The sequence below is a fragment of the Pinus tabuliformis genome, chromosome 8 (assembly GCF_031772625.1).
Source record: "Pinus tabuliformis cultivar Carrire ecotype Pingquan chromosome 8, CPIR1, whole genome shotgun sequence".
In the NCBI taxonomy this organism is placed as follows: domain Eukaryota; kingdom Viridiplantae; phylum Streptophyta; class Pinopsida; order Pinales; family Pinaceae; genus Pinus; species Pinus tabuliformis.
This window is the reverse complement of record NC_142294.1, coordinates 1,806,339,853-1,806,352,543: the sequence shown is the minus strand read 5'-3', so window position 1 is coordinate 1,806,352,543 and position 12,691 is coordinate 1,806,339,853. Positions and strand designations below refer to the sequence as shown.

Sequence of the window (12,691 nt, the reverse complement as noted above, 5' to 3'; positions counted from 1 at the left end):
TTAATAATTGAAAACTATAATATAATATTCTTTTTATATTGTATTTATTTTTCAAATTAATTTTATGTAATTTCACTGAGATCAAAATATTTACTTAACATTATTAACATTATTAATTAGAAGAGTGTTTTAAGAACAACTCCCTTGCCAGAGTGCACCATGGAATATATATTCATAACTTGAATTAAAAAAAAAAAAAAACAGAAGAAATTATTACTGGCATGATATACATAATATAACATAACCTTCTCACGGGAATAACAAAATAAAACAAATTTATAATTCAGAAATTATTAATATAATTATTTCTTTAAATATATTCCATCAATATTCATATCACTTCAAAAATATTACATTTACATTTCAGATCCTTCTTCATGTTCGACTTCCCCATCCTCAAATTCACTTCACCGTCCTTTATATTCTTTAAAAAGGAGAGAGAGTTTGGATTTTACGTCATCATTCTCCCAACTTATTCCATCCCACCAACGTGACTCTCCTGCAATTTCCTTCAACTTAGTTAGCTTCTCCATTTCTTTTGGCATTCTCCTTAACAATCGACACCCTCTGATCTCTATAACTTCCAGATTAGGCATTGTTTCTTCATTCCATACACTCGATGGTCTTGCAATACTCTCTGCCTTCTCTAAGCCTGCAAGAGTCAATTTCTTTAACATTGGAAGACTGTTGATCTCAACTTCCAACTGAGGGCACTCACAAATCTTTATGGACTCTAAATGAGCGAACTCCTCCATTCTCAATGTCTTCAACCTGCGGCATTCTCTTATGTGTAAGGAGTGCAGTTGCGGCATTGTTTTGGCATTACACACTATACTCTCTAAGCTCTGTAGGGACCATAGATTTAATGTCTGCAACTTTGGAAAACCGCCACCGCTCTCCATGAACAGCTCCTTCAACTCAGCACAATCCTTTATATCTAATTCCCTTAAATTGGGTAGCTCCTCCATTCTCAATGTCTTCAACACGGGGCAATCATATATCGCCAAGCTTCGCAGTCGCGGCATTGCTTTTGGAGTGCACACTATACTCTCTAACCTGTATAGGTCGAATAGCTGTAATTCCTCCCACCTCGGGAAATCGTCACGTGCAGCCTCGCTCCCAGTCTCCAAGACTGGAAGCTCCTCTAAGTTCCTGCAGCTGCTCAAGATCAAAAACTTCAAATTTTGAAACTGACAAATACAATTTGGCAGACTTACCCCTTGATAACAGACTAACACAAGCCTCTGCAACTCCTCCATGCTCTGCATGTTCTGTGGAAGGATTTCAAGCGCCGCATCATCTCTATTTTCATCTTCGCCCCACTCGAACCATAAATCTAATTTTCTCATCTTTGACCATGTACTCATTGAACCCTCTTTAATTTCTGGCTTTACTTTGGCATGCAAATCGATCAGATTTGAGAGATTTGTGAGATCCTCCAATCTCACTGGAGTTGAGTCTTGAGGCAAGACCAGGTTGTTCAATGAAGTGAGTTGAGAGATTTGATGTGGAATCACCTTGATGCCTCCTCTGTAAGAAATCCAAAATCTGAGAAGCTTTAGATTTTTAAGTTCTCCTATCCTATCGGGTAAAGAATGGAGACTTTTACATCCTTCAAGATTCAAAAATTGAAGATGTGAAAGACTGCATATGCTGTCAGGCAAGTCCTTCAATTCCTCACATCCTCTCAAATTAAGAAACTCAAGCTGTCCAAGTTTCTCCACTGCTGTTGGTAATTTTTCTATTGAGGTATACGACAGATCCAGAACCCGGAGAGACCTGAAGTTTACCAAAAACCGCTCTGGAATTTCCTTCAACCGTATGTTTTGGGCCAACACTAAACTAACAAGTGTTGGACACTTCAATTCTGTTGGCAAATCACTAATTTCGCTGCCGACAACGGAGATTCTTTTGCGAGCCCTGGTCTCTTCTTCGCTTGGAAACTGTTGTAGATGTTGACTTGCTTCAAATAACCAGTTTTCCTCTCCTTGGCCTACATATATTGCCATATCCCGTAGTACATCATGAACTTTTATATACTGCTTCTGCCAACCAACATACTCAATCAAGCACCTATCTACCAGTGCTTCTATGTATTCCCGCCCAACATCCATGAAGTAAGTGGTCCCTTTTTGAGGAACCAGTCGTTCTGCGGTCCACATCTCCACCAGCGTCTCCACATCAATTTTTGCATCTTCAGGAAAGGCAGCACAATACAGAAAACATATCTTCATGTTATTATTGGGCAAATCATTGTAGCTCCATCTCAGCCGGTGATAGAGCTCAACATCGATGGTCCTGTGAGTGGAGGGGAAGGATGGATCTACATTTTTCATCAAAACTAGAGCGCGACTCCACTCATCAGCAGTCTTTTTCCGAGCCATAGCTGCAGCAACTGTATTTATTGCTAATGGCAACCCTTTACACTCCAAAGCAACCTGCGTAGCAATAAGCTCTAGATCATTGTCTGGAGCAGCCCCACTTCTAAACGCTCTTCTCCGGAACAGCTCCCACCCTTCCTCTATGGAAAGGGGTCGTAACATCATGCAGTACTCTTTTTCTGCCATTATTTCAACTACATCTCTGTAGCGACCGGACACTAAGACTTTGCTGCCTTTATCACGCCCAAATTTGACCCCAACTTTATCCAAATCAATTGGACTCCAAATATCGTCCAAGACCAGAAGAAACCTCTTTTTTTTAAGAGATGCATACAATTTCATCATTTTCGTGTCACTACTAGAACTTGGCTCAAATTTTAAATTCAGAGACTCGGCAATGGTATCCTGGAGACTTTGAATCTGATAGTTTTGAGAAATGGTATACCAAATGACGAGATCGAAGCTAGTACTTACCTTCTTGGCGCAGTTATTGTAGATGAGTTGGAGTAATGCCGTTTTCCCAACTCCCGCCATCCCCCAAACACCGATCACCGGATGAGGATCGTTAAGCCATGAGAGCAGTTGCTGCTGAGCGGCTTGAATGCCAGACCCCACGAAGCCGGAATCTGGTAGAGGTTGAAGAAGCACCTCTGCTTCAGGCTGTGAGGACACCACAATCTGTGCAGTATGGGCAGCTCTTGAGAGAGCGGAATCAAGCTGTCGGAAGAGCTCACTAAATCCGGTCTTCCATTCTCTGATATCTGCGGGGATGTTGGGGCTGAAAAAGAGGCAGCAACCGCGACACCGTTCTCGCTGTCCTTTGGCGCGTTCGATGAGGGCTTTGACTTCTTCAAGGGAATGGTTGATCCTTCCCAAACAGCCTTCCACTAACTCCGGCAGCTTCTTTTGTTGATCTTCGAATTGGGTTTGAATATCGCGTAACGACTGCTCCATACGGTCGAGTTCATTGTTGAGAAGTTGAAGGTTCTTCCCCAACTCCCTCACATCCTTCAATTGTTGGTAGAGGAGACCGATAATGGCGTTGGTGGCGTTTGTGGCCATTCCGGTCGCTTCTCCAATTGCAAACTGCGTGGCCATTTTAGCAAAATGCAGAGAGAAAATGGAAGTTATATGAAGATTGAAACCAAAACAGGGGACGATAGAGGGCCTGTAACGAGGAGAGGTGCAGTGGGTTAGATGAGTGCGATACACAATACGATGAATGATTGACTATATGTAGAAACGTGAGCGTATATCAACCCTGTTTGCCTTTGAAGTATTTCTGAATAGTCTGGGCAATATTTAACTACAGATCAAATTCCCTACGTAACAATCCCCATCTGTCTAACAGGTCAAATTCTCCACCTAACCATCCCCATTCAACAATTAAACCAGACCATATGTTATTCCCACTTTTGAAATTTCTCATATAACAATATCCCACCGAACACCCCATTTAACAATAAATTTCCTACCTAATAATTAGACTACATATCTGCCATTCCCAACCATTCCCACTTTTGAAAAAAAATATCTATCCACACTTAACAATTAAACCAAAATTAACTATATACCATCCCCACCTTAAAAAAAAAATCCATATATATTTTTTAACAAAACACACCTTTCTAAAGTAATTATTCATTGAACCCATACTCATAGTGATATAATTTTTGTATTCCCATGCCCTTTCATCGCCAAGTTATTTGTATGGTTAAAAAGTTGGAACATTAATAAAATAACATTCCACTCAACTTTAACAACGAAAATTAAAGTTATTAAATTATACGAGAACCTAATTCATAATCAATTCATAAAGTAGCACACACGTTATATATAATATCCACAATCATCGCAATTCATCGAGGCATATTCACACACGTCCACATTAATTCGTATGGGAACCACTTGTTATTGTTTACGCAATATAAAAAGACAATATTAAATTATTAAAGTGGTTACACATGATTTTCACTTCTTATTGAATTTACTCTTAATTTAAGTTTTAATAAAATCTATTTATTTATCAAATTTAATTGGTTAATTTCTTATTATTTTATTTTTAATTTAAGTTTTAATAAAATCTATTTATTTATCAAATTTTATTGATTTGTTTTCTAGTTGGACAAGTACTTGATAAATATTAAAATTTATTTATTTATTGAATTTAATTGATTTGTTTCATAGTACTATTTTTTTTTTTAGGTTTGGAGTATGTCTTAAAATTACTTTTGTTTGGTTAAGAGTTAGTATTTTTCATGTAGCGAAATAGGTTAACGACTCAATGCAATATCATATTAGGGTTTCATGTTCTGGGGTGATGGTTTTGACACTTGGGGATATATTATAGGAGCTACTTTTTTGGCTGCCAGATTGCTGAGGGATTTTTGCAGAAGAAGAATTAGAATTAGTGGAATTGGTTTCTCCCAACATCATTTGTTGAAGGCTTTCTGCCTAAGCTATGCCTACTACATGGATAATAATAAATTGATTAAACATAAGAAAATTTATCAATTTGATTTTAATAAATATTGCATGGACAATAATTAATTGATTAAACATAAGAAAATTTATCAATTTGATTTTAATAAATATTGTATTTTTTTATATGAATAAGTGTAACTCAAAAATGTGATTTGACATTGTTGGAAATGTATATATTAATTGAAGAGTTAATGAACACAATTATTTGAGTCATAATCATACATATTAAAATAACACACACCCACACATAGATATCCACTTGTTCAGAAAAAGAAATGTGTGCCCTAATAATTAGTTGTAAATAGTTGTAATGGATGCAATGGTATCTATGGTTATAAATCTCTAAAATGCTTGCATAAATGCTTTTTATATATATATAGAAATTTGCTTTTGATATATATAAAAAAATTTATTCTGACTTAGGTTTGCAATATGTATTTAAAAAAAAATTAAAAAAATAAGGAAATCATAAAACATTATTTACTCATTTGAATTGAGCAATCTAAATTTAAATGTGGGTATGAAATTATTTTTAAGATAATTATATTAAAAAATTTAGTTTAGTTTAGTTTGTTGTTGTCTTATTTATTTATTTATTATATTTTGATTTATTTTTATTGAAAAAATCTATATAAAAAAATTATAAAATGATTAAGTATAAAATTATGGTATATTTAAAATCAAAACATTAAACAAATTATCATTGTTTAGAATTTCAAAATTGAAAAAACAAAGTTAAAATATTTCAATAAAGTTATAAATATATTTTATAATTATTTTCTTGGTAAAATAAAACAAAATTTGGATCTATAATTAAGGAAAATTAGAGTTTCGAATATATTTGAACGCATGAATTATTTCTGGTACGAGATCTATATAGGCTACTCTAAAGCCTATTTCCAACCACAAGAAATATATCAACGACTCATCATCTTTTGTATAGATTTCTTGGATATGATCAAAGGGTATTTCCAACAAATCTTTTGGATAGATTTCTTAGATCTCATGAGAGGGAATTTCCAACAAATCATTTGGATAAATTTCTTGGATCTGATGAGAGGGAATTTCTAGCAAATATTTTGGATAGATTAGTTTACCAAAAGAAGAATCTATATTTGAGAAATACTCTTCAAAGATATTCTTTGCTTGATTTGAAATTATTCCTTTTGCTAATAGATAAATTCATTTCAAAATAGGTTCAACTTTTACTCTTTTCGATGATTTAGTGATCAGAACAAGCAAATGAACAATATTTGTAGGTAAGGGCTCCTAGGGTAGTTGAAATCTTTCATGTTCCAATTCCTACCAATGATCAAAGATATGATACCCATACCCAAATGGATCATCCAGGAATCCGTATTTACCGTCTTTCATAGATATCTTTATAAAATCCAAACGATTCGAAATGGTCGAATCATTCAGCATTTGGGGGAACTCAAATTGGTTTATTGTTCCAAGAAATGACCCATTAAGGAATGGATCATACATTTCAATAAAATAATCCCCCTTAGAATTGGAGAATTTCACCTCCAAGAAAATAAAACAAGATTTGGATTTATAATTAAGGAAAACTAGAGTTTGGAGTATATTTGAATATTTATAAAAATTACTTTTTAGAATAAACAAATTTTATAAATTTCTTAAAGACAAATGTTAAGAGGTTTTTTTTTCCTTTTTTAAAGATAATTACACCCCTCTGAGAAGAACTCCCCTAGCTGACACTTTGTACTCATGTGCACCATTAGATCTAATGTTAGATGATTGAAGTTTTTTCCACCATTAGATCCCAGTGCTTTAACTCTCAATTGAATATTAATTTGTGCAACCGTTCACCTTGTGAATCTTTATTATAACCCATGAACATATTGCAGGTAATTTGCTGACCTTTCACTCATTTTGTTCTCCTTAGCCACGGTGTTCTTGTGATTTTTCCGTCTTAAATGTTACTCAAGCATTTGTTCAGTTTATTACCATGAATTCCTTTGGAAATGGCGAGGAATTTGGGACCCCATTTTTCCTTTAGTATGTAGGATGTACTGTGTAAAATTATTTATGGCTCTACCACACATATACTTTTCATGTCCATATTTTTGTGAAGTTTTTTATATAACTAGTGTATTTTTCACATTTCCATTTTTTGAAGATGACATTGATATCTTTTATTTGATTTCGACAGCTGCTACGCTGTTTAATCATATCTATGTAGCCTGTAACAATGGATTGCAGGGAATTAATAGGTACATACGAGGAGATTGACAGGTTCCTGAAAATAATTGTTGTTTTGAGCCAACGAACAAACAATTTCATGAATTCTTGCTCCAATTTTTCATATGATTCATCTCGGATATGAGGTGCAGATTATTTTCCAATGATGTAATCAATATGCATTTATGATATTATCAAGGTTTCTTTTATGACATGGTGAATCGTATCATTGATATTGTGTATCTCTCTCTCAAGGAACTGAATCAAGAGCTTATAAAGTAAGACAATGTGCCTCTTTATTGTAACAGGTATCAAAGCCAATGCCGGGCCTTGTGGTGAAAGGTGAATTATTTCGTTTTCATACCTACATATACTGAGCACTATTATTTTCCATTGTTTGGCATAAGAGATGTACTTGTTGTTGGTCCTAGATATTTTTAAATTAATTTGTTCTTTTGTAGGATATTTGCTTCATAGAAACTAAATGTCATGAAAGCAATACTGCTCTGTCAACAAAGTCAAAGTCCTTTTTTAATATGCACTCAAGACTAATTTGCACTTATTTGGCAAGAGAGCATATTCTTCATGTTTTGCTAAAGGAGCAATTATTTAGATTGACATTGCAATTATTATCATATGGGAAGGCTAGGTATGTCATAAGGAACACTTAAAAGCTTGAAAATCCAAATTTGGGATCGCAACAAAGCTTGGCAGTGGGTTTTATTAAGGCCAGTCAAAATTGGTCAAAAAAATGAAAACACCATTTTTGTGGATCGGTTGAGTTGAAGTTAAATAAATTTAAAAAAAAATTGATTATGGAAATACAAGACATGGGTTTGTGTGTAATGTTGTTGAATTTAACAAAGAAATCTTGGCGGTTGGCTCTTGTATGGATTGAAAAAAAAAATAGACCTGCATGGAGTTGTATGAATTCAGGATATCTATGTGACATATATTGATATAATTGGAGGCAATTATCCTAATTTTCCTTCAAATCTGCGACACTGAAATGTTAATTTCCCTTTGATAAATTTTCTTGTCTTCTTGAAAGGTCATATTTGTTTTGTTTGCATTAAAGTTGTCCACAAATGAACCTGAAAGATGTTCTTTTTTTGGTTTTATGAACTACAAAGTCTCATTTTGTATTTGACGTTATGATTTTCCATGACCTTTTGCAGCTTGACATCCTTCAATTGTTGGGAAGCATATGATCCCCAATAATGAATAGAAATGGATAGCATCTCTTGGCATGACCCTGCTTTTCTTTAAGGGGCAGTGTAAATAAGCATGATTAAGGTTTATCTGCAATTTTCTTCATAGTGGAATGTTAAATGTTACTAAATCCGTTGCATTCTATATGTGGATGTTGTGGAGAATAACGTGTGTTAATCATTTTATAATAAAACTTAGTGATTGCATCTAATTTCTTCATAGTCGTTTACTAGGTGTTTAAAGGAAGTAAAAAAAAAAACCTAGAAAGCATACATTCAATACATTAAGTCTACCATGACATTTCTCCCCCAGTTTGTTTTTTTTCCCTTTTTAGGTGGGCTCGTTTATTTCCTTGAAAATGATTGAAAATATAATCACCCTGTAGCATTTTTAATGGGTAATTTTTTGGTTGAAAGTATGAAACTAGCAATTGCACCAGAAATATTCCATCTTTAAATTGATTTCCACATTGATATAAAATGTTTCTTTGGTTCAACAGTTTGGTTCTTTTTGCTATCTCTCTTTCCACAACGGTGTGGGGGGCACTCCTTGGCGTTGTTTGTCCTCTGTGTCTATTTATATATTTATGTTATTGTTTGTATGTGAGAATGTATATATTTCTATGTATAGTTGTTTGTTTTTGTTACCGAGAGAGAGATAAGCAGAGGCATAAGAATGAAGGAAAGGAATTTTTATATGTATGCTTGGATGAGCAAAGGGGTGAAAAAGGATGGAAATGAATTTTTTATTTGGTTTGATCCCAAACATTTATGTTCTCAGGTTTTAACTATCTAAATCACGAATGTTTATTATAACCATCTACCTTTGTAAGTAAGCACCCATCAAAATCTACAATTAACTTAACCATCTACCTGAAGCTTGTAAGTAAGGACCCGTCAAAATCTACAATTAACTTTCTAGATATAACTATTTGTTTATAATAAATAATTTTGCCAGACTAAGAGGAGTTGTTACTGTGTGCGTATTTCATATGGTAAAAGAGAAAGAAATGATCTCGCTCACTTAAACACTTCATCATGTCACAGATGAACATGTAGGTTTCTCTTTCTTTTTCCAACATAATGAACTCAGGATAAGATAGAATGTAAATGTATTTTTCTTTTGCTAAAATAATTAATTAGGTTATATGAGATAAAAATAAATACATAATCCAAAATTGTTGGAGTAGATTATATTGTTTGTTTACAATAGCTTTGGTAAATTTCCTCCCTCGTCAACCAAAAATACATATTACAAAAGGCAAAATACATTTCGTATGGCCATCCTCTTAGAAAATATTGAATGGAAATCCATTACCATTTCTATACATAAACAGAATACAATTGTTAGTTGTTGCATCTAATTATAAAATGGTGTTTCTAATGTTACATTTAGACAGCCCCACATGAAATCTCAGTTAATTTGAAAGGAAGGACCAGTTGATTCGATCCACTTCCTGTATTTTAGATCAAAAATAAGATCCATATGAACTCATGACACCTTCAATGTTTATAATTATTGAAAAAATCAGCTTACATCAACATTTATAGGACAATATTAGTGATTATAAGGAGTAAACACACCATAAGGAAGTGAAAATATTGAATTATCAGCAACAACAAAAGTTTAATGTAATTTCTTGTCTCACTTCTAACTTTTAAATAGTTTGTAGACTACGTAGGATAACTTATTGGTTGATAATTGTTTTCACGAAAATCGAGGAAGTCTTGTCCACAAATCATGATGTGAGATATTTTCAAAATTCAATTTTTTTATATTGTAATTTTGTTATTTATTAATAAAATTACGAACAATTTTTTAGATAAAATAAAATATAATATACATATCACATTAAAACATATAACATATAAATAGTACTTAAAAATTAACATCCATTTTACCATATAAATTAAAATAATGATTCTATAACCATATTTAAATTTAATTAACAAGCGGATAAAAAATTAATATTTACAATATAATAAGATTTTAATCATGAATATTTACCATGAATATTATTAACTTCTAAATAGGATTTTTTTATCATGGGCCAATACCCAGAACAAAAAGATAGAGAGGAGGGGGAAATGATGTGTTATCACAATAAACTTTGTTTTTTAAATTCTTAGAAAATGTTGACAAACTCACTGTCAGCGTCTTAATTGTAATAAAGAGGGAAAATTACTGATAGAGGGGATATCAACGTTTTAGTATTCCGATATGGTTTTTCAAAGGAATTCGCTAACAACATGTGTATCACATTTTTCATTTTGGCTGACAGGCCAATTTTCAGCAGCAAAACTAGTTTTTAAATTTAAAAAATGATGATTATACTGACTAGGTCAATGTCAGCGATAGTATTGAAACATGTCTCTATATTTTTTGAAGCGGTGAAACGTACCGGTAAATGATTTTTCTTCCGCTGCAACGAGTGAATGTGATTTAATATGATATTACCATATGATATGAAATTCATTTGTAATCATAACTTGAAACTCTATGATTATTCACTCACCAACTGCATTATCTCATCTGCATGTCAAGTTGTTTTATCTTGTCCCATCAACAATTTGTTTTTTGTTAATTTGGAGTGAGTCTGATGGGGCTAGCCAAACACTTTATAAACTATCGTAATGGAAATGATTTTTTAATGTTTATTCGTTTTATTGAATCATATGGTGGTGATTACACGTGGATGAAATGCACAACAGATATTTTGGGTTTTGATTTATGTGGCATTCAATTAAGCAATAATGAAAGGGGTACTTGCCTTGGAGTTTGTATTTCCCTCTCAACCCTATGCTTGATCCCTTTGTTCGTTGGTATTTTCGGTCATTTTTTGTTGGCTCGTCGAGGGTTTACTCCACAGTGCTCTGCAAGGTTTTGGTGGGCAGCTATGCTGCGAGTCTTGGGCACACCTCTGGTTGCTCTTTGCTATGAGTGTGTTGGTCTTTAATCCTTGGTTCGTTGACAGTTGTGGTTCGTCCTGTGGTTGCCTGGGTAAGTGACCTCTGTTGTGTTTCGTTTTCCTTCTGTCGTGGGTTCTACAGGCCGTCGTATGTCAACTCATGCACTGGTATTGCTCATTCTGGTTGGCAACTCAATGTTTGCTTGTTTCCAAGTTCAGCTTAATGGCTTTCTTTTGTCCTCAGCTTAATACACAGGTAATTCCTCTTTCTCTGTTTCAATTTACGGGTCTTTTTCCACAGTTCTTGACCTGGGCTCCTCCTTTGTCTCCACAGTCAGTCGGCGCTATTGGCGGAATGCCGGTCTTTGGTCTCACTGCAAACTCTCAGGTAACTATATGCGACTCCAATGGTTTCGTTTTTCCTTTCCAACTCTGTACTTTTACTTCTACTGCAATGTATCTTATAGCACCTATGTATCATGGTTGTGCAGGTGTTGAGGGTTTGCGGTTGGAGGGTTTGGCCATATGCGTATCAGTCTTGTCCGGTAGGCTCTACCTCTTCGAATTTCTTGTAGTGTTCGTTCTGGTCTTTATTATGCCTTCAGGTTGTATGGGTTTTTCACCCACGTTGTTTGTCGAATGGCTCACTGTGAGCGATGCTCTGCTACTTTGGAATTCTGGACTTCCACTGTGTCTTGACTGCAATATTCTGTTTATAGTTGCAATTTTCTATCGAAACCCTCACCTAGGGTTTGACGTTCAGGGGTCTGCATGTCTATGGCTATGTATGAATTTGTGGTTGAAACCCTCGCCTAGGGTTTATCGCTCATGGTTTGAGCATTCACGGCTTTATTTTTACAGTACTGTAATGTATTTTTTATTCGCTGGACTTTGCACTTCTTGAAAGGAAAATTCTTCCAGGGAATGTAATAAGATTAGGTTTGATTAACCTAAATAACGTTCGCTATTGACTTGATCTGAACTCGTAGCCAGAATTGTTGTTATGATTCTTCTGTTTGCTTGAGATGTGATGTATAAATGTACATGAACCCTATAGTTATGTTGGCAATTTTATATGGTTGTCAAATTAAACGTATGGTGGAAACTTTCGTCTGACCTATGGTTGTTTGGCCTGTAACGAATTTCTATTTGTATCACTCCTGATTTATTTTTTTTGTTTGCTTCAAACGAACTACGAACCCTCGTATTGTAACTGCTTCTTGGTCTCACTATGAGAACTAGTTCTTTCTCTTAGGAAAAACAAAAAGCATTTATTTTCAGAAAAATCTGTGTAGAGTTAGTTTATGCTCCGATAGTCATCAACGGAAAACATAATAATGTACAGTAGACATACAGATGGACAGAACCTTAATTTCTCTCTTATCGTTTTTATTTGAGTGCGAGAGGTATTGAACTGAACCCCCTCCATGATTTGTCCTATTACATTTATATGTTTCCAGTTCCAGTTAATGAAATTATACAGTTGTTTTTCAGTTACATA

General features: G+C 34.2%; 1 protein-coding gene across 1 annotated transcript; it reads right to left on the bottom strand.

Annotated features, from left to right (window-relative positions):
- Window positions 1–326: 326 nt before the first annotated feature.
- LOC149243459 (putative disease resistance protein At5g43740) lies at window positions 327–3,621 on the bottom strand. Its single transcript, XM_089367816.1, has one exon. It carries the CDS (start codon window positions 3,477–3,479, stop codon window positions 408–410), a length of 3,072 nt encoding a protein of 1,023 aa, XP_089223942.1. The 5' UTR covers window positions 3,480–3,621; the 3' UTR covers window positions 327–407.
- Between the last annotated feature and the right edge of the window lie 9,070 nt (window positions 3,622–12,691).